At 49.1% G+C, this 22,364-nt stretch overlaps 4 protein-coding genes across 4 annotated transcripts in view; 2 read left to right on the top strand and 2 right to left on the bottom strand.

The window, feature by feature from the left end:
- LOC309549117 (uncharacterized protein) overlaps positions 1 to 22,364 on the bottom strand; it is a 4,285,597-nt gene that overhangs the window by 1,164,760 nt on the left and 3,098,473 nt on the right.
- LOC309549120 (uncharacterized protein) overlaps positions 1 to 22,364 on the top strand; it is a gene marked incomplete at its 3' end in the record, with an annotated part of 1,495,124 nt that overhangs the window by 1,029,046 nt on the left and 443,714 nt on the right. The window lies entirely within an intron of this gene.
- LOC309549128 (gastrula zinc finger protein XlCGF53.1-like) overlaps positions 1 to 22,364 on the top strand; it is a 437,528-nt gene that overhangs the window by 324,490 nt on the left and 90,674 nt on the right. The gene's annotated exons all lie outside the window — the stretch shown is intronic.
- LOC309548697 (uncharacterized protein) overlaps positions 1 to 22,364 on the bottom strand; it is a 371,895-nt gene that overhangs the window by 344,927 nt on the left and 4,604 nt on the right. The window contains exons 3-4 of the mRNA XM_082248656.1: positions 9,844 to 10,473; positions 9,070 to 9,723 (exon numbers count right to left, since the gene is read on the bottom strand). Coding sequence (XP_082104782.1) covers positions 9,143 to 9,723; positions 9,844 to 10,473 — 1,211 coding nt within the window. The 3' untranslated portion in view covers positions 9,070 to 9,142. The remainder of the gene's footprint in view (positions 1 to 9,069; positions 9,724 to 9,843; positions 10,474 to 22,364) is intronic.

Genomic DNA, 22,364 nt, shown 5'->3' with positions numbered 1-22,364 from the left:
ATGTCAAATGGAGGAGGAGCCTGCAGTAGTTATTTTTTGAAGGAAAAAGGGGACAACTGCGCTAATTCAAAAAAATAAAAAACAAAAAAAGCAGCAACTTCAAGTGCGACCAACACCCCAAAACAGAATATAAAGAAATAAGTTGTGCTGTGAGTTGAACTGTGACAGTACTCGCCGTCACTGAGACTGAAAAAAACTATGTGACAGATAAATTGATGATTTGGACTGCTTAAGTTGATCAGACTTGTAACAGATGCATGTCATCAGCCCAAACACCTGTCTTCCATGGATTGTAAATCATGTTGATTTGATCATCTATTGTTTACTGTGGGTTCTCAGTATTTACACTATAATATGTGTATTTGTATCTGTTTTACGTTTGGTGCCGGCAGTCTGGGCTTCCAGGCTGACTTAAGTACGCTGAGCTAATTAGCATGTGAATGATAACCTTGTCTAGATGGGATTAGCCATGAGTCAGCTCTACCTCGTTATCTATTCATTATGCGATGCTTTTATGTAAATATTCAGGCCATTGTTCATGTAGTGACTGTCATGCTTCTCAAGTGTATAAAAGTCTACTGCTTGTTTTAATAAAGGAGTTAGTTGTTTCCAGACACATACAAGCTAAGTTCAGGCTAGTTCTTGTATGGGGGGCGGCTGGAATATCTCTATATGTCCAGACTGGAGGAAGCCTTATACTGACGGAAGACCACAAGCACGGTGTGGGTCGACGGTTCCGTTACATTGGTGGCAAGCGGTGGGACGCTTCCTGCAGTCTGGAACATCCAAACCTCCACCGGGATCCAAGGTCCGGGGAGCAGAAGAGGAGAGGTACAGATATCAGCCGCCATGGAAGAGGAATTTGGAAGGAGGTTGCGAGAGATGCGGATACAGCACAGGGGACAAGTTTCAGAGAAGGTCCTGCTGGGATGGCACAATTCAATCCGATTGGAACTCTGGGAGGAAGCACTAGCTCGTGAGCAGCGACACCAGGGAAAAATCCTCCCCTCCTTCCAGGAAAGGTACTGGTCACAGTACGAAGTGCGAATGGTGTTTTTGGGGAGACAACCGCATAAGGAATGGAAAGCTGAGTTAAGCAGGCTGGTCCAGGAGGAGATGCGGTTGGATGAGAGCTATAGAGCCCTCCGCTGGTACGTAACCCAAGTGTGCCCATGGACAGCAGACGGCAGCCCAACGGAAGGCTTTTGCTACGGCGGCCTGGGGCTTTTATTAGAGAGGCTGTCTGAGGACCCCGACTTTGGGAGCGATTTGGAGTGGCGTTTAGAGGAAATCTTGGAATACAGAGAACAGATGCTGAATGTCTTGGACGTGCACTGGGCACTGGAAGATTTGGAATTTCTGGCCAATCAGGAATGGGAGCTGGAGATCACCTACAGACGGCTGCTAGACTCTGCTCAGTACCAGGCCTGGGCTCCCCTTGCCTGGGAATATCCAGAAGTACCAGCTGACAGTCCAGAAATCCTGACTGAAGAGTCGGCAATGTGGCACAGTAATAGTGTGCTTTGCACACCTGCACCCACGGTTTTGGATGCAGAGGTCTTATGGCGGATGCAGCAAGTGCTGACTCACCTTGACGAACCTGTTTCTGCACAGGACGAGCTTGGATGGAGGAATATATCTGATCAGCCGCTGGATAAAGTTATGGGAGAAGAGGAAGCCATCTTCATTCCCAAACCACGGATTACAAATTTAATGGACTTTCCATCGGAAGAGGATTTGGATTATAAATCACCTACAAAAGTGTTGGCACTGGGCCCAAGTGCCACCAGTCTGTGTCCTGAACTTTCAGCAATTCCAGAAACTGGGGATTTAATAGACTTTTCTGCTGAGGAGGACCTCCCAGTGAGCCTGCAGCGGAAGAGCGGGCATCCGGGCACAGCGTGGCTGACCTCTGCCTGCAACAATTGGTGACCCAGCAAGATGTGTGCAAGGCCACTGACTTTTCAGTTTATGTTCCTGCAGAAAAGCTGGCATCAGGGCCTAGCATTACTGAGCTCTGCCCAACACCAACAGCAGCTTCAGCCTCCCAGAGAGAAGAGGCAGCTGACCTGTCTGCTACACCACTGACAGGGACACGGGATTTCAGGCCAGCAGCATCTGTGGAGTTACAAGAAACTTCTACAGCAGAAGCGCTGACAACTGGACAGAGGGTCCAAGACCTCTGCCCCACACCTGCAGCAGTCCCGGAGACCCAGGGTGAGAAGGTGGTGCTCAGTCCCCAGCAGCAGATCAGGATCCAGGGGGAGAAGAGACAAGAGGTTGCCAGAGCAGATTACGTGGAGTCCCCAGCAGAAGTGCTGGCAACAGAGCAGAGTGCTGCTGGCCTCTGCCCTCAACTCACAAGGGATGGATTTCCTGAGCAGGTGGATGAGACTACAATCCCCACCTGTATACCCCAGGGATGCTGGGCAGTCGGCCCAGATCCCCAACAGCATGAGGGAGTGAGCCCAGCCACCCTGTCTTCTCTCCAGCGGCTGAAAGGACTCCAGGGAGAAGGGCCAGTCCACGCTTCTTCCCTACAGCGGGTATGTTCTACGAGAGAGGCAGAGGTTGGTTGGGTGAGTAATGCTCCTTTTGGGACAATTTGCTTGGGGTACTGTGTGGGTATAGACATTGGGGGGCTGGAACTACAGACTACCTTCAAAGTCAACCCATTTGGGGTCCCCTCCTGTGTTAGTCTCCTTCCAGAAGCAGAGAGATGTGACGGTAGTCACTTTGGTTGGGGGGTCCTTGGAACACAGCTTACCTTAGAGAGGTTGGGAAATACCTCTCTCAACCCCCTAGGCACTTCTTATGTCTAAATCACCCTGTGTCTTTTAGGGACACAGGGTGACCAAGAAGCCCAGTCTGGCCTGCCCAAACCAGACTTCCACAGACTGATTGGCTACGAGAGCTCCATGCGCCCTGCCGGGACAAACTTACAAGCTATGTGGAACTTTGTCAAGGAAGTTGCCATGATGGATTGACTCTTTGGGACTTGTTACCCGACGAACTCAGGCACAGACCAGTTGGGGGTCTGGTACCTGGTTCGTCTACCTTTGGGGGGAAGATATGTGACGGTACTCGCCGTCACTGAGACTGAAAAAACTATGTGACAGATAAATTGATGATTTGGACTGCTTAAGTTGATCAGACTTGTAACAGATGCATGTCATCAGCCCAAACACCTGTCTTCCATGGATTGTAAATCATGTTGATTTGATCATCTATTGTTTACTGTGGGTTCTCAGTATTTACACTATAATATGTGTATTTGTATCTTGTTTTACTTTTGGTGCCGGCAGTCTGGGCTTCCAGGCTGACTTAAGTACGCTGAGCTAATTAGCATGTAAATGATAACCTTGTCTAGATGGGATTAGCCATGAGTCAGCTCTAAGACGTTATCTATTCATTATGTGATGCTTATGTAAATGTTCAGGCCATTGTTCGTGTGGTGACTGTCATCCTTCTCAAGTGTATAAAAGTCTACTGCTTGTTTTAATAAAGGAGTTAGTTGTTTCCAGACACATACAAGCTAAGTTCAGGCTAGTTCTTGTATGGGGGGCGGCTGGAATATCTCTATATGTCCAGACTGGAGGAAGCCTTATACTGACGGAAGACCACAAGCACGGTGTGGGTCGACGGTTCCGTTACATGACCCATCAAATGAAATAGTCCATAAATGTCCAATAAACAAAGATGAATGTGGAGACTTGTGCAGGTACCGCTTACCGAAAGCTGAATAAAGGAAAGCAAAATGGTGAGTAGTTCCACTTGTCCTCAAGATTTTGACACAATGATTCTCCCAATTCCAGTGAAAATCTCCTCAATAGGACATTAAAAGTAAAAGAAAAAACAAACACCATAGTGTAAATCCGAAAATTAAATGGGGAATAGCACCCGAAATTTAAATTTAGGCCTTGTGCAGGTACCGCTTACCAGAATTAAAAAAGAGAATGGCCGGATAATGAAGGGTAACTCCAACCCGCCTCAGAAGTTGGGGATCAGGGGAACTCACGGTTCCGATGTGGATCTCCAGCAGCGTGTGCGTTGAGTTATAGGAAATAAAAAAGGACAAAGGCCATAGCGTAAAACCACAAACAAAAACGGCACAGAAAGCAACACCCGAGTGATGTGAACACAGCAGGTCTCGTGCAAAAGTGGGTCAATGTAGATAGATGAAACACCAACACCATCAGACTTCGTAGGTACCCCTTACCAAATGCTGTATGGGAGATAGCAAAAAGTATATAGGACACCTATCCCAGTGGAAATGGCTGCTTACCAGAAAGACCTTATGGAGAGCGTGGAAAGAGGGGGGAACCCCGAACATGCAAACCGGGTGAGCGAACATATGTGTAAATACTCTTACCAACTCCACAAATAGGTAGGCAGGGGTTCGAATAACTCAGCTAGGACCTCCACTGTGAACTCCGCCAACTCCACAATTATGTAGGCAGGGGATCAAATACAATCAGCTGGGACCTCCGCTCTAAACTTCACCAAAGGGCTCGAGTTGTAAGTCAGGGGTTAACCAGGGAACACAGAGGAGAGAGCCATAGCGTAAAACCCAAGATAAAAATTTATTGCACAAAGGAAAAACACTTACAAAACGTCAGAAGAAAGGTGCATGGATGGAGAGGGATGTGATATTCTCTTTGATGAAACGCGCCAGAACGCGGCGTGCTGACGTCATCCCTACGTATCTGTCTACGAAGGACGGGCGAGCGGAGCCGTCCGGCCGGCGGCTTACACATCCCTCTCCATCCATGCACCTTTCTTCTGACGTTTTGTAAGTGTTTATCCTTTGTGCAATACATTTTTATCTTGGGTTTTACGCTATGGCTCTCTCCTCTGTGTTCCCTGGTTAACCCCTGACTTACAACTCGAGCCCTTTGGTGAAGTTTAGAGCAGAGGTCCCAGCTGATTGTATTTGATCCCCTGCCTACATAATTGTGGAGTTGGCGGAGTTCACAGTGGAGGTCCTAGCTGAGTTATTCGAACCCCTGCCTACCTATTTGTGGAGTTGGTAAGAGTATTTACACATATCATCGCTCACCCGGTTTGCATGTTCGGGGTTCCCCCCTCTTTCCACGCTCTCCATAAGGTCTTTCTGGTAAGCAGCCATTTCCACTGGGATAGGTGTCCTATATACTTTTTGCTATCTCCCATACAGCATTTGGTAAGGGGTACCTACGAAGTCTGATGGTGTTGGTGTTTCATCTATCTACATTGACCCACTTTTGCACGAGACCTGCTGTGTTCACATCACTCGGGTGTTGCTTTCTGTGCCGTTTTTGTTTGTGGTTTTACGCTATGGCGTTTGTCCTTTTTTATTTCCTATAACTCAACGCACATGCTGCTGGAGATCCACATCGGAAGCGTGAGGTCCCCTGATCCCCAACTTCTGAGGCGGGTTGGAGTTACCCTTCATTATCCGGCCATTCTCTTTTTTAATTCTGGTAAGCTGTACCTGCACAAGGCCTAAATTTAAATTTCGGGTGCTATTCCCCATTTAATTTTCGGATTTACACTATGGTGTTTGTTTTCTTTTACTTTTAATGTCCTATTGAGGAGATTTACACTGGAATTGGGAGAATCGTTGTGTCACAATCTTGAGGACAAGTGGAACTACTCACCATTTGGCTTTCCTTTATTCAGCTTTCGGTAAGAGGTACCTGCACAAGTCTCCACATTCATCTTTGTTTATTGGACATTTATGGACTATTTCATTTGATGGTTCAACTCACAGCGCAACTTATTTCTTTATATAGTAGTTATTTTTTAATAAAGGATTTTTCAAAAATTGTTTGTGTGTTTTTATTACTTTTTGACAATTTCTGGTGAATTATTACGGGTAATATGTTCCCGATACTCATTCACATGGGGGGGATCTGGGGGCCCCCTTGGTAAAAGGGGCTTTCAGATTACGACAAGTCCCCTGCCTGCAGACCCCCACAAGTACAGGCCACGGTTGTGGAGAAGAGGCCCTTGTCCCCACCAACATGGGGACAAGGTGCTTTGGTGGGGTGGGGAAGCAGAGCTTCCCCAAAGCACCCACCCCCCCATGTTGAGGACATGTGGCCTGGTATGGTTAGGGAGGGGGGGGCCCCCACTCATCCCTCCCACTTTCCTGATCTGCTTGGCTGCATGCCGGGATAAAGGGTCTGGTATTGATTTTAGGGGACAACCCACTCTGGGTTTTTTTTTAAATGTGGGCCCCGAAGGGCCTGGTATGGACTGGGGGGGGCACGCCGTTTTTTTTCTATTGCTGGGCAATCCCGGCATTCTTTACTTTACATTCATCTGTCAGTGGGGAAGCCCGCTGACCTCCGATGAGTCACCGGTTGTTAAGGATGCGGGTGGCCGGCTTCCCAGCCCCCTGCTTAGCAGCCAGCTTTTCTAGCAATCTCGCTTTTGATAGACTCGCTTGGTTATATCATCCAGTATTTAAATAAACTTTGTTTTACTGTAACGGAGTTACGCTATGTTGGCTTTGTTTCTCTCCTCCTCTCTAATATAATCTCCCTACCTCTGGGAGCGTTATTCCTGATGGATGATATAATCAAGCGAGATTGCTGATTTTACCAGATAGAGTTCTGTGGAGGTATTGAATGCACAATCAAGAGTGGAGTCTATCAAAAGAGAGATTGCTGGTTTTACCAGCTAGAGTTCTGCTGAGTCCATTTAGAGAGAAAGCCTACACAGATGGTGGGACTTCCACGTGTGGACACCAAGAGCACTTTATGATTTATATTGGCACCGTTTTGCACATTTATCACTTGAAAATCTGTTTTAAGCATTATATGGACTGATTATGGGACTGGATTGATTTTTCGATAAACAGCTGATACAATTCTTATATATATATTTTTGTATTGTATACTTTGATGGAGGTTTTGGTTTTAGTGTTTTTTAGGACACATTGGTGTAAGGTCACATTAGCACTAGCACTTTCACATTTTGGTCACTTTTATTAATTTATTATTAATTCATTTTTTTCATACAAGTTATTTCATAGCTTTTATACACTTCAGTCACTTTAACTGCTTGCCGACAGCCGCACGACCATTTACTGCGGCGGTCAGCCCCGTACAGGCAAAGTGACGTAGGACTACGTCACTAGCCTGTGAGCCTCTAGGAGGCGAGCGTGCGCCGCCGGTGGCGCGTTCCCGCCCCCGCTTGTTCCCTAAGAAGTCCGCGCATGTGACCGGCGGACCCGATGTCCGCCGGCTACTCGCGATCTCCCAGTGGAAAGGGAGAAAGGCAGACGGCTGATGTAAACAAAGCCGTCTGTCATTCTCCCTGATGTAAGAACAGAGATCATAGGATCCTGCTATGTAGGATCGTATGTCTCTGTGCTTAAATCTCAAGCCACGCCCCCATACAGTTAGAAGCACGCCCCTAGGCACACACTTAACCCCTGCATCACCAATAAAGTTAACCCCTTCCCTGCCAGTGACATTTTTACAGTAACAGTGCATATGTATAGCACTGATTACTGTAGTAATGTCACTGGTCCCCCCAAAAGTGTCATAAATGTCAGTCAAGGGTCCGATCTGTCTGCCGCAATGTCGCAGTCCCGCAAAAAAAAAATCGAAGATCACCGCCATTACTCGTTAAAAAAAAAAAACAATAAAAATGACAGAAATATTTCCTGTAGTTAGTGAACGCAATAACTTTTGCGCAAACCAATCAAAATACGCTTATTGTCATTTTTTTTACCAAACATATGTAGCAGAAAACAAATTGACCTAGAATGTTAAAAAATTTTGATTTTTACTTTTTTTTTTGGGGGAATTTCATTTAAAAAAAATGTGAAAAATATTGTTATTTTTTCAAAATTGTCGCTCTTTTTTTGTTTATAGCGCAAAAAGTAAAAATCGCACAGGTGATCAAATACCACCAAAAGAAAGCTCTGTTTGTGGGAAAAAAGGGACGTCAATTTCATTTGGGTACAGCGTCGCACGACCGCGCAATTGTCCGTTAAAGTCACGCAGTGCCAAATTGCAAAATAGGGCCTGGTCAGGAAGGGGGTAAAATCTTCCGGGCCTTAAGTGGTTAAAATGTAGTTCTTTATTGAACTGCCATCTAGTGGTCAGTTTATTTAAAACAATCAGGCACATTTACTGAATTTTTGCACATTATACCTCAGAATAGTATATTTGTTTTACCACCACATTGTTACATATTATTTACATAATATATGTCAGTGGAAGCTTACCACTATATGATTTTAGTTTACAATATATGTTTACACTTTAACACACGCCTTTTGCACTTTAGCATACATTTTCCAGCATGCAGGACTGTTTCCAAATCTTTTTCATTTTTTTTGCACTTTATCAAACTGGGTCAACTAGTTGGTAGTTTTTTCTTTATTTAGGTCCTAGCATATTTTCCACATAAAATATAGAGAGAGTGTCAGACCTTGCACTGGCACTTAAAAGCATCATATTTTGATTATTTGGTTCATCTAAAGAGTTATTTCTGCTAGATTTGGGTCTTAATAGAATTTGCGCTCGTTTTTTTTTTCTTGTCCTAATACTTCCAATAGGTAGGAAAACTTCATACAAAAATGGTCCTATAAGTGAGGAGGAGAAAAAAGGAATGCAGTCATTGGCTTATCCTGAACATTTTTGGGGGTGGGGTCTTATGGGGGAGGAATGAGGGCGGGGCTACCCAAATGTATGCTGCCATGGACATCTGTCAGGAAAACACATTAGGGCCACTAGATGGAACTGACCATTATAGGAAATCCCAATTCACCATGACTGGGGGAATGCGGGTCACATTTCATCAACACATTTATAACAACCAGATCTGTAAGTGTTTGTGAAATCTTCCCGCACAAAATGCACTCAGCCAATGAAAGGTAAGGACTCCATTTTTATTTTTCTCCTGCTATCAATGGTCAACACGGGACAACACTTCATCTATGTCTCTGGTGATCTCTGATCTCCTTATGAAGTGTTTCTTACATGATGAAGATCAGCCATGGAGTATATCTGAGGTATATATCAGGGTGTGCTTCTTCCCCACATGTCCACCAACATTCATATAGAAGACACTAATACACCTCCAGGGTTGTGTGGAACCCCTGATGTACAGGAAGACAGGACTTCAGTGAGGAACAATTCCCTCACTCAGGACAGGAAAGTGGTTTCTCCCCCGTGTGAGATCTCTGATGTGAGTTAAGATGGGACTTCACTGAAAAACTTTTCCCGCACTCAGGACAGGAATAAGGCTTCTCACCAGTGTGCAATCTCTGATGCTTGGAAAGAGTGGACTTCCGTAAAAAACATTTCCCACACTCAGAACAGGAATACGGCTTCTCACCAGTGTGGAATCTCTGATGTGTGGAAAGAGTGGACCTCTGTGAAAAACATTTCCCGCACTCAGGACAGGAATATGGCTTCTCACCAGTGTGCAATCTCTGATGTCTGGAAAGACTGGACTTCTGTGAAAAACATTTCCCGCACTCAGGACAGGAATATGGCTTCTCACCAGAGTGAGATCTCTGATGTGTGGAAAGACTGGACTTCTCTGAAAAAAATTTCCCGCACTCAGGACAGGAATACTGCTTCTCACCAGTGTGCAATCTCTGATGTGTGGAAAGCCTGAACTTCTCTGAAAAACATTTTCCGCACTCAGGACAGGAATACGGCTTCTCACCAGTGTGCAATCTCTGATGTGTGGAAAGCCTGGACTTCTCTGAAAAACCTTTTCCACACTCAGGACAAGAATACAGCTTCTCACCCGTGTGCGAACTCAGATGTTTGGAAAGAGTGGACCTCTGTGAAAAACATTTCCCGCACTCAGGACAGGAATATGGCTCCTCACCAGTGTGGAATCTCTGATGTGTGGAAAGAGCGGACCTATGTGAAAAACATATCCCGCACTCAGGACAGGAATATGGCTTCTCACCAGTGTGCAATCTCTGATGTGTGGAAAGATTGGACCTCTGTGCAAAACATTTCCCGCACTCAGAACAGGAATACGGCTTCTCACCAGTGTGAGATCTCTGATGTGCGGTAAGATATGACTTCAATGAAAAACATTTGCCGCACTCAGAACAGGAATACGGCTTCTCACCAGTGTGAGATCTCTGATGTGTGGTAAGATATGACTTCAATGAAAAACATTTCCCGCACTCAGGACAGGAATACGGCTTCTCACCAGTGTGCAATCTTTTATGCATATTAAGATTGCATTTAAAACGGAAACACTTCCCGCACTCAGTACAGGAGAACCTCTTATCTGTTGTAAGGACGGCCCCATCCCTCACAGTCTGAGGTTCCTCAGGATAAGAGGAATACGATGGTCCATCTACACTGTGTGGTGCCGGATGGACATTTGAGGTCGCTGGGTTTTCTCCTGGACTATACTGTGTGATGTCCTCATCTTCTACTTTACAGTCTGGAGACAAAGTGAGACAATCCTCTGAGGTTTTCCTCATCTCCCGTCCATCTACTAAAATAGAAATACAAAGATTATTACTAGACATCAGCAGATTGGTTCCCCTAAACAAGAACTCCGCCCACATCAGACAGCTTTGTCTCTGAGTATCTTACAATTCCCCCCTCAAGATAACTAGTAAATGGGTCCTCCTACCAGTTCATTTCTTTATTCATGGAAATTAGCCAGAGAGTGAGGAAACAATGACAACTGTCTCTTATAGGAGTGACAGTGATGAGAGATTATAGGACAAGTTTCCACTCCGCCTCTATCCAGTGGCGGCTGGTGCTCAAAATTTTTGGGGGGGAGGGGGCGCAAACAGAAAAATGTAATAGGCATTGCTTTGCGGCAAAAAACGCTGTAAAAGATTGCGTGACTTTGAGGTCACAAAAGTGTGAAAGGGGCCTTCAGTAATTAAGGTATAGTGTGCCCCCTTTCAATGCACAGAGACCAGTGTGCCCCCTTTCAATGCAGAGAGACCAGCGTGCCCCCTTTCAATGCACAGAGACCAGCGTGCCCCCTTTCAATGCACAGAGACCAGCGTGCCCCCTTTCAATGCAGAGAGACCAGCGTGCCCCCTTTCAATGCAGACAGACCAGCGTGCCCACTTTCAATGCAGTGACCAGCGTGCCCCCTTTCAATGCAGAGAGACCAGCGTGTCCCCTTTCAATGCAGAGAGACCAGCGTGCCCACTTTCAATGCAGTGACCAGCATGCCCCCTTTCAATGCACAGTATCCAGCGTGCCCCCTTTCAATGCAGAGAGACCAGCATGCCCCCTTTCAAAGCAGAGAGACCAGTGTGCCCCCTTTCAAAGCAGAGAGACCAGCGTGCCCCCTTTCAATGCAGAGAGACCAGCGTGCCCCCTTTCAATGTACAGTGACCAGTGTGCCCCCTTCAATGCAGAGACCAGCGTGCGTGCCCCCTTCAATGCAGAGACCAGCGTGCGTGCCCCCTTCAATGCAGTGACCAGCGTACATGCCCCCTTCAATGCAGAGACCAGCGTACATGCCCCCTTCAATGCAGAGACCAGCGTACATGCCCCCTTCAATGCAGAGACCAGCGTGCATGCCCCCTTTAATGCAGAGACCAGCGTGCGTGCCCCCTTTAATGCAGAGACCAGCGTGCGTGCCCCCTTCAATGCAGAGACCAGCGTGCGTGCCCCCTTCAATGCAGTGTGGCCCCCGAGACCAGTGCACCTACCTGGAACAGCAGCAGCCGCGGTGTCTCCTCAAGTCCTCCTGCTCCCGCCTCCTCCTCGGCCAATGGCATGGGCCTTGCGGGCCAATCAGGAATCAAGTATTAAACCCGCTTCCCGATTGGCCAGGAGGAGGATCCGTGTGACAATAGCACAAATAAATAAATAAAATAACAACACACAGCCAATAATGTCTAAACCGCTGGCAACAAAAAGTGAGTACACCCCTAAGTGACAATGTCCAAATTGGGCCCAATTAGCCTTTTTCCCTCCCCGGTGTCATGTGACTCGTTAGTGTTACAAGGTCTCAGGTGTGAATGGGGAGCAGGTGTGTTAAATTTGGTGTTATCGCTCTCACTCTCTCATACTGATCACTGGAAGTTCAACATGGCACCTCATGGCAAAGAACTCTCTGAAGATCTGGAAAAAAGAATTGTTGCTCTACATAAAGATGGCCTAGGCTATAAGAAGATTGCCAAGACCCTGAAACTGAACTGCAGCATGGTGGCCAAGACCATACAGGGGTTTAACAGGACAGGTTCTACACAGACCAGGCCTCGCCATGGTTGACCAAAGAAGTTGAGTACACGTGCTCAGCGTCATATCCAGAGGTTGTCTTTGGGAAATAGACGTATGAGTGCTGCCAGCATTGCAGCAGAGGTTGAAGGGGTGGGCGGGTCAGCCTGTCAGTGCTCAGACCATACGCCACACACTGCATCAAATTGTTCTGCATATATCACAGGCCAAAACAGATAAAGCACCTGGACCAGATGGGCTTACATTACCTTACTATCAACACTTTAAGACATACCTAATACAACCTCTTTTAAGTCATATGAATTCAGTTCAGGATGGGACGGTGCTGCCTACAGATTCACTAAGGGCATATATCACCCTTATACTCAAGGAGGGGAAAGACCCCCTATTATGTGGCAGCTACCGCCCCATCTCGCTCCTAAACTGTGACACAAAACTTATGGCAAAAATACTCGCAAATTACCTCTTGCCCTATATCCCCCACCCGATACATTTTGACCAGGTGGGTTTTGTAGCATCACGTGAGGCAAGGGATAATACGACCCGGGTAATAGATATTATTTATGCGGCACACAAATCACATAATGGTATGGTGCTGCTTTCAACAGACGCTGAGCTTTTGACAGGGTGGCCTGGAATTTTATCGAGGCCACCCTGTCATATATTGGATTAGGCCCACAGATGTTGACATATATTTTATCACTTTATGCCAATCCTTCAGCAGCAGTACGCGCCAATGAGTGGAGATCAGATTATTTTTTAGTCTTGAATGGGACTAGGCAGGGGTGTCCATTATCGCCTCTTATTTTTATTTGAACTCTTGAGCCCCTGCTTCAATTCGTAGATCACCAGATATTACTGGGCCGTGGGTTGGTGGCGAACAGCACAGGGTGGCCGCGTTCGCGGATGACCTTATGTTCTTCGTCACCAATCCTACTGTGTCACTTCCAAATATCCTGGAGGCACTCAGAGTATATGGAACATTAGCCAATTATAAGATCAATCTAAGGAAGTCTGCAGCGATGGGTATCTCCAATTACGTTCATCCTTCCCGTTTCATTGGGTTGAGGGTTCATTAAAATACCTGGGGGTCCAAAATTACAGCTGACCTGCTGGATATATACAGGAAAAATTTTCTTCCCTTATTAGGGAAGATAAAAGCCGACCTGAGGATATGTACATATACACAGAGCATTGCCTGAGGAAGGAGCACGCATGCTCCGAACGCGAGCACCCCCCTGCCACTATTGGATGTAAGCCTGGATACTGAACGCTGCCAGAACCACAGGAAGTGTCGGACTCCACCGGCACAGCCAGGACCACGGCCGCCACAGTGTACTTCCCGAACATCCCTGCAGTGTTGCAGAAGAACTATTACCATTTGCTGATCAACGATTTCCTCTGTGTGAGTTACTACGTTGTTTTTATGTAATAAATAACCTTTTAATCTACACTGAGGTGGCGCTGCTTTTCTTCTCCTACCCCTTTTTGACCTGAGGATATGGCAGCATTAAACTTTAACCTGGTTTGGCAGGTGTAATGCACTTAAAATGAATATCTTACCCAGGATTCTGTATGTAATGCAGACCCTTCCAATAACAATCCCCCTTGCTTTCTTCCATCAGATTAGGGCGATGTTTCGCTCTTTTATTTGGGCCTTTAGGACTCCGCGGATCCGAATACAGACCCTATCTCTGACAAAATCACAGGGGGGGGGTGGGATTGGGCTACCGGATGTATTTCTGTATTACAGGGCCATTCATCTAGCACGGGTAGTGGATTGGAATTGTAATACGGCCAATAAACATTGGGTTGGACTGGAAGTCGGAGAGGTGGGTCAGTTGACTCCCCCAGCACCGTGGTCAATTTACTCTTCCACGGATAAGATTCTTTCTCACCCCACGATAGGGACGACAATAAGAGAAACCCGACATATTCAACAGCATTTCAAAATAGCGCCAGTCCCTTCCCTGTTGATACCTATACTGGGCAACCCGGAATTCCCTCCAGGATGCATGAATGCGAAAATCCAACGCCTGGTACGGGTTGGGAAGACACGTATATTTAATGTGTGGCAGAGAGGCCTTATCCCTACCCAGGAGGAAATAACAGCATGGCCAGACAGTGACCTTGACTATTTCAGTATACATCAACTGAGACATTTTCTTAAGACATATCAGCAAAGGGGGTACATTCCACGTAACCTAACCCCTCTTTGAAAAGATATGTTTCTCTTACGTCCTCCGACAGTCGCCGCCCTCTTCATATTCGTCACAATGGGGTATTAGACTTTGCTCCGAAGGAGTAGCTAGGCAACAGAATATGTTAATATAAAAGTTTTAACACATCCCACCCCCAGGGGGTGGTCCCCTCAGTCAATACCCTCCTACTTCCTGTATCCATACTCCAGTTTCAATGTCTAGCTTGTCAGGAGTAGCTGGATCTCTCTATGCTGGGGCATTTTGTCTCAGCTTTTATTTTCTCTTTGATTTTCTTTGAGTTTTTTTCTCTTGCTTTACTTAGCTGTTATTTTTTCAGCGTTAATTAGTTCTTCTGATGAAGAGGATTCGTGCGGGCTGGGTCTCGGGCTGATCCCCCTGGTCGCAGGTTGTGGGTCGGTGGCTTCCCCGCCTGCCATCGAGCGTTCAGTCAGGTATCGCTCCTGGCGCAGTCAACGACCCATCCCTGTTCGGTGCAGGGATGCTTGGTGAGGTGGCTACCTCACTGGACGCTGTGCGGTTTCTTAACCCACCATTGTGCTGCGTCCTGGATGCGACTCTCCTTGCCTTGTGTGCAGCGGTTTGTTCGCCTGTGCGGGTTCCCCACGCCATCCGTGGAGGTAAGTGTATTTATGTGGGGACCTGTCTGTTTTGGGAGGGCTGTCAGTCTGGGACTGTGTTACCCTGCCTGTGTTCACACTGTGGATTTGTTTGTCCCTGTCTCTCTGGCTGCATGCTGTGGGCTATAAGGAGGGGGGGCTGGGCTGCACTGTCTGTGTCAGCCTGTGTATGTGTGAAGGCTGTGTGCTGTGGGACATGCTTTTGACCATGTTGGGGCACTTTACAGCGATCGCTGCGGCGATCCGCCATGTTTTTTTGCATGGGTGGTGTTACATGCATCACTGTGGTGGGGGAGCGGCAGTTTCGGCGCCAAACGACGCCATTTTGCCTGCACTCGCCCAGCCGCATGTTTTAACTGCGGGCGGCCATTTTCTTGTAGCCTTCCATAGGCTTTAACAGAGCGCCCTGATTGCATCACTTCCTCTTTCCTGGTGTGCACGATCGAGGCGGCAGCTACAGCGAGGTCTCCTTCAGGTTTTTACCCTTTCTGATCTTCCTTTATCCATTGCCTGGGTTCTGTGTCTTCCCTGTGGGGGTCTCAATTGTGCTGTGTGTGTGTGCGGTGGGCTGCGCTTGTTAAAGGGGCAGTTAGCCCCTTCTTGGCCAGCAATACTTTTTGGGCAATGGATTCTCAGGAGGGCAAATTTCCTACCACATTGATGGGTAGTCAGGGGACTGCTGTTTCCCCCCCAGGGGGAGATTTGGCTGCGATTGTGGCTAATCTGGCAGCACAGGTGCAAATGCTGGTGGCTGCTCAATCCACAAAAAGGTCCAGAGATTCAATTTCCTCTGGTTCAGAGGGTGATGGTGCAGGGGCTGGTATGGCCGGGGTCTCCTTATCAGGGTCCCGTTCCTCCCTGGATCTTGTGGGGTCCGAGGTGGAGGCTGAGGTTGAAGGGGTGGATGATTCTCCCCCTGGCTCGTCTGAAGAGCTTGCACTCATGGATGAAATGGTTGCTTCTATTAAGCATACGCTGCGCTTGCAGCTTATGGGACAAAGAGACGGCGCAAAACATCGCAGGTTTTTCCCTGCACGGATGATTTTCAAAACGCTGTTAAAGAACAATGGCGTAATATCCGCAAGCCTTTTGCTGTACCCAGTAGGTTCAAATTGCGTTATCCTTTCACGCCCGCTACTGACGAGCGTTGGTGTGTACCACCTCCGGTGGATCACGCGATCGCGGTTTTGAATAAGTCCACTGCGATTCCTGCTGAGGATACCCCGGTGTTCCGGGATGCCACGGACAAGAGGCTGGAGTCTCTTGCCCGTCATACCTATTCTATTATGGGTTCTATGTTGAAAGCTCTGTTTGCTTCCCTTATGGCGGCCCAGGCGGTCGCGAGTTGGACGCAGGTGCTTAGACGAGTTTTGGTGGCTGACTCAGCCCCGCAGGCGACATTGGACATGGTGGATCAAATCCATCAGGGTGTCATGTATTTGTGCGATGCGGACTTGGATATGGTCCCGTTGGCCGCACGTGTACACGGTGTGGCGGTGTTGTCTCGCCGTTTGGTTTGGTTGAAGTGTTGGTCGGTGGACCAATCTTCTCGCAAGACTTTAGCCAATCTTCCTTATGACGGTTCTCGCCTTTTTGGTGAATCCTTGGATACGCTGATAAAGGGGATCACGGGTGGTAAGAGCACGCTCTTGCCCCAATCCCAGAAGGCTAAGTCGACTCCTGGTAAGAAGCATGCTTCCTTTCGGCCCTCTCAGGGGTCTTTTCGTGCCTTTCGGCCGCACTTTAAGGGCAAACCGTTCAAAGGTCAGGGCTCTCAAAAGAAGCCGTGGACAGGTAAGCAGAAGTCCGGCCAATCCGGATCCGCTGCCCACAACAGTGCGGCCTGAAGGGGCGCCCTCACCCGGTTCTGGGGTGGGGGGACGCTTGCTCGGTTTTCTACAACCTTGGCTGGCCCGTGTTCGGGACAGGTGGGTTCAGGAAATCGTTCGTTCTGGTTACAAGATCGAGTTTCTCTCTCGGCCGGAGAGCAGATTTTTTCCCTCAAATCTTCAACTGTCTCCGGAGCGTTTGCGGGATCTGCACCTGGCGGTGCGGGACCTGAGAGCTCAGGGAGTGGTGGTCCCGATACCTCATCGGGACAGGTTTCGGGGGTTCTATTCAAATCTGTTCACTGTACCCAGGAAGGAGGGCAAGGTTCGTCCTATTCTGGACCTGAAGGATCTAAACCGCTTTGTGCGGGTTCGCAAGTTCCGCATGGAATCTCTGCGGTCGGTGGTGGCTGCCCTGGTTCCGGGGGAATTCATGGCCTCCATCGATCTGAAGGATGCGTACCTACACATTCCCATTTTCGAGGGTCACCAGAGGTACCTTCGATTCACCATTGCGGAGGATCACTACCAATTTGTGGCATTGCCTTTTGGCCTCGCTTCGGCTCCGCGGGTTTTCACCAAGGTGCTTGCGCCACTACTGGCCTTGTTAAGGGCCCAGGGCATCTCTGTCCTGGGGTATCTGGACGACATTCTGGTTCGGTCTGCAACCAGCCAGGGTCTGGAGAAGGATCTGTCCATCACGGTGCAGACTCTGCAGGAGTTTGGTTGGACGATAAATTATCCAAAATCGACACTGTGCCCGACGGTTCGTCTTCCCTATTTGGGAATGATCCTGGACTCGGTCCAAGCGAAGGTCTTCCTACCGGACGACAAAATCAGGGTTCTTCAGGGAGAAGTCCAGTCCCTCAGGGACGTTCCGTGCTCATCCCTGCGGAAGTGCATGCGGTGTCTGGGTCTGATGGTCTCGGCTTTCGAGGCAATTCCCTTTGCCCAGTTTCACACGAGGGGTCTCCAAGCGGAGATTCTGTCCAAGTGGGACGGGCGTCCGCAGTCTCTGGATGTCGAGGTTTCGTTGAGCCGTCGCACCAGAAGGGATCTTCTGTGGTGGCTCCAGTCCCCGGCGGTGTCGGGGGGAAAGTCTTTTCGTCCTCTTTCATGGACGGTGATCACCATGGACGCCAGCCTGTCGGGCTGGGGTGGTGTTCTGGGCGTTCTGTCCGCCCAGGGGACTTGGCCGGAGGAGGAATCCTCCCTTCCGATCAACATTCTGGAGTTGCGTGCGATAAATCTTTGCCTTCACCGTTGGACGGACAGGCTGCGCGGCTGTCCGGTTCGGGTGCAAACGGACAATGCCACGGCAGTGGCTTACGTCAATCACCAAGGGGGCACCAGGAGTGCCCGAGCGGCTCGGGAACTGGCCGGCATTCTTTCTTGGGCCGAGACTCATGTCCCGGCGATATCGGCGGTACACATTCCGGGGGTGGAGAACTGGCAGGCGGATTATCTGAGTCGCCAGACCCTGGATCAGGGAGAATGGTCTCTCCACCCGGCTGTCTTCCAGATGTTGTGCGCGAAGTGGGGTCTTCCGGAAGTGGACCTGTTCGCGTCTCGTCTGAACAACAAGGTAAAAAGGTTCGTGGCAAGGACGCGCGATCCTCCGGCAGACGCGTCCGACGCGTTGGTGGCCCCGTGGCACCAGTATCGGCTGCTGTATGCGTTCCCGCCGATCCAATTGCTGCCCAGGTTCCTTCGCAGGTTGAACTCGGAACCACACACGGTGATTCTTGTGGCACCGGACTGGCCTCGCCGGTCCTGGTACGTGGACCTCGTGAACCTGGCGGTCGACGCTCCTTGGCGTCTGCCTCTTCGAGAAGATCTCTTGTCTCAAGGACCGATATTCCATCCTGCTTTACAGTCGCTGGCTTTGACGGCCTGGCTGTTGAAACCCAGGTCCTGAAGGATAGGGGTCTCGCTCCGGAGGTCATTCACACTTTGATTAACGCGAGGAAGTCTTCCTCGGGGAAGGTCTATCACCGTACTTGGAAGGCCTTGTTACGGAACAGGGAACCCCTGAGCAGGTACCTCCGTTGACAGATGCTCCTAGTGCTTCCCGAGGGCTCCAAGCACTCCACCAGACACCGTAAGCACTTCAGACTCCACGAACCGCCGCAGCTTGGTTAGGGTCTTGGCATCTCCTTCCCACCCTGGACCAACGACAAGGCCCCAGGTTCCTGTGGGTGAACCTCTCTTTCCCCAGAGAGTGCAGCAGAACAAGCTCTTATACAAGCTCTTATAAGAGCTTAGTGATTCTCTAAGGGAGTATGGAAGACCATAGCAATCCCTGCAGCAGATTCCCCCAATAACGAGACAAAGCTCCGAGATGAGGGTAAAACAGGAACAACATTTATTGGAAGAACAGAGCACACTTTTATACAGAAATTGGAACATCCCTCCCCCAACAACCGCCTTCCCATTGGTCAATTGCAAAGCACTTGCAGTCCTCACCAAGGTCCTCTCCAGCATATGCAAATGAGGGCTTGAAAATGAGTCAACAGGGATTGGTCAGATAGCTTTGACCAATGCAAGGAGACAGAAGCCCCAGGGGGCAATCAATGCACACAACAGTCAGACACAGAACAATGGTTCCCTAGCGAGCCCTCAATACACATTACTCTGAGTGTCAATAGACCGCTCGTCTCCTCAGAACTTCCTGTAATGCCCATATTAGGAGTTGGCTTCCTGTTCCTTACAGTTTACAGGAATACGTTTTAGCTTCCAGGAGAGAGGCAAGGCTCCATTAGCCACATGTTTAAAGAAACACAAAAAGACACAAAAATGCATAACTCCCAGTCTACTGAACAGAACCCCTACATTCAACCCATCCCCAGATAGCCTGGATCTGAGCGCTCAACATATCCAAACAGCGCTCAGATGCCACAAACAGTCAAATCGCCATGGAGCCAAAGTCTTTTAAAGCCTGGTCCATAGTCCAAAGGCAGCAGGCGGGCAACCAGGCTCCTCCAATGCAATGGGGCGAGATTGGTCTCGTCACATCTCTCCCCCTTTCCAAAAAGACTAACAGGGTACCTGACCTCCTGCCGGTCAGTGCCCTTGTTAGTCCAGCAGCCCACCCATAATGCAGAAACAGCAGTACAGCCCACCCAAAATAACTGGTTACTACACCTGGGTAGAAGAGAAATTTGTCCATGTCCAGGTGCCTCACCTTGGCTGTGTGGAGGACTGGTAGACTGCCTTGGTGGGTTGCTGAGTGGGCAGAGACCAGCGGTACTCTGCCCTGGTGCCAGCGCTACCACAGAAGTAGCCTGGTTGGAGACGGGTTGTTGGAGGGGGAGACCGACTGTCTCCCCTTTAGATACACCACCATGCTGCTGTGGGGGAAGACCGACTGTCTTCCCTTTGGCTAAACAGCCCTGTTGCTGGGGGTCAGGACCGACTGTCCCTACCCCCTGTGCTGTGAGTGCAGAGACCATGGTCCCATCTGCACTGTTGGGGGGCTTACTGTCTCCCCCTGGTATGTTAAGCTGCTGCTGTGGGATGGAGACTGGGCTCCCAATTCCCAATAGCTCAATCTGCCGCTGGGGGACAGGACCAACTGTGTCTGCCCCCTGTAACTCAGCCTGCCGCTGGGGAATGGAGACTGGGCTCCCAATTCCCTGCACTTCACTCAACTGCTGTGGGATGGAGACTGGGCTCCCAATTCCCAACGAATCAAACTGTCCGTGGGGAGAGGGGGTAACAAGCTCCTCTCCCAAATATACTTCCAGCCTTTGCGGAGGGAGACCGACTGTCTCTCCTCCCAACACAGAGTCCTGCTGCTGGGGAAAGGAGACTGGGCTCTCTATTCCCTGTAGGATACTCTGCCGCTGGGGAATGGAGACTGGGCTCCCAATTCCCTGCTGTATCTCCCGCTGGGGAATGGAGACTGGGCTCCCAATTCCCAAAAAATCACGCTGACGCTGGGGAGGGAGGACACTGCTCTCCTCTCCCTGTACTTCACACTGCCTTCCCGGCATATCACTTTGCTGCTGGGGGGTAGGAACAACTACCTCTGCCCCCTGTAACTCAGCCTGCCGCTGGAGGATGGAGACTGGGCTCCCAATTCCCAATAAATCAGGCTGCCGCTGGGAAATGGAGACTGGGTTCTCCTCTTCCCTTAACTGTACCTGCCGCTGGAGTTCCTCCCAACGTGCCAGCTGGCCCTCTCTCTCTGCCCTGTCTAGCAGAGTCCCGAGCACTAAGTTCTTCACGAACCGCTTGGATCTCTCCAGTGGATTGGGTCCGAAAAAGTTCAGCCGTAACCACACCATACGGTCATATTCTCTCAGAGAGTATCTGTACTCCACTGCTGGTTCCATCCCGTCGCTTGCCACCAATTGTTACGGAACAGGGCACCCCTGAGCAGGTACCTCCGTTGACAGATGCTCCTAGTGCTTCCCGAGGGCTCCAAGCACTCCACCAGACACCGTAAGCACTTCAGACTCCACGAACCGCCGCAGCTTGGTTAGGGTCTTGGCATCTCCTTCCCACCCTGGACCAACGACAAGGCCCCAGGTTCCTGTGGGTGAACCTCTCTTTCCCCAGAGAGTGCAGCAGAACAAGCTCTTATACAAGCTCTTATAAGAGCTTAGTGATTCTCTAAGGGAGTATGGAAGACCATAGCAATCCCTGCAGCAGATTCCCCCAATAACGAGACAAAGCTCCGAGATGAGGGTAAAACAGGAACAACATTTATTGGAAGAACAGAGCACACTTTTATACAGAAATTGGAACATCCCTCCCCCAACAACCGCCTTCCCATTGGTCAATTGCAAAGCACTTGCAGTCCTCACCAAGGTCCTCTCCAGCATATGCAAATGAGGGCTTGAAAATGAGTCAACAGGGATTGGTCAGATAGCTTTGACCAATGCAAGGAGACAGAAGCCCCAGGGGGCAATCAATGCACACAACAGTCAGACACAGAACAATGGTTCCCTAGCGAGCCCTCAATACACATTACTCTGAGTGTCAATAGACCTCCCGTCTCCTCAGAACTTCCTGTAATGCCCATATTAGGAGTTGGCTTCCGGTTCCTTACAGTTTACAGGAATACGTTTTAGCTTCCAGGAGAGAGGCAAGGCTCCATTAGCCACATGTTTAAAGAAACACAAAAAGACACAAAAATGCATAACTCCCAGTCTACTGAACAGAACCCCTACATTCAACCCATCCCCAGATAGCCTGGATCTGAGCGCTCAACATATCCAAACAGCGCTCAGATGCCACAAACAGTCAAATCGCCATGGAGCCAAAGTCTTTTAAAGCCTGGTCCATAGTCCAAAGGCAGCAGGCGGGCAACCAGGCTCCTCCAATGCAATGGGGCGAGATTGGTCTCGTCACAGGCCTATTTTGCCTGGTGTGAGTCCAGGGGGTTTTCACCTCGCACTTACTCGGTGTCTAGGGTGTTGTCCTTCCTTCAGACGGGTGTCGACCAGCGTTTGGCGCTGGCTATGGTCAAGGGTCAGGTGTCTGCGCTGGCCGTTCTTT

The sequence above is a fragment of the Pelophylax lessonae genome (assembly GCF_965119305.1).
Source record: "Pelophylax lessonae genome assembly, chromosome: 3".
Lineage (NCBI taxonomy): Eukaryota > Metazoa > Chordata > Amphibia > Anura > Ranidae > Pelophylax > Pelophylax lessonae.
This window is presented reverse-complemented; position numbering and strand designations above follow the sequence as displayed.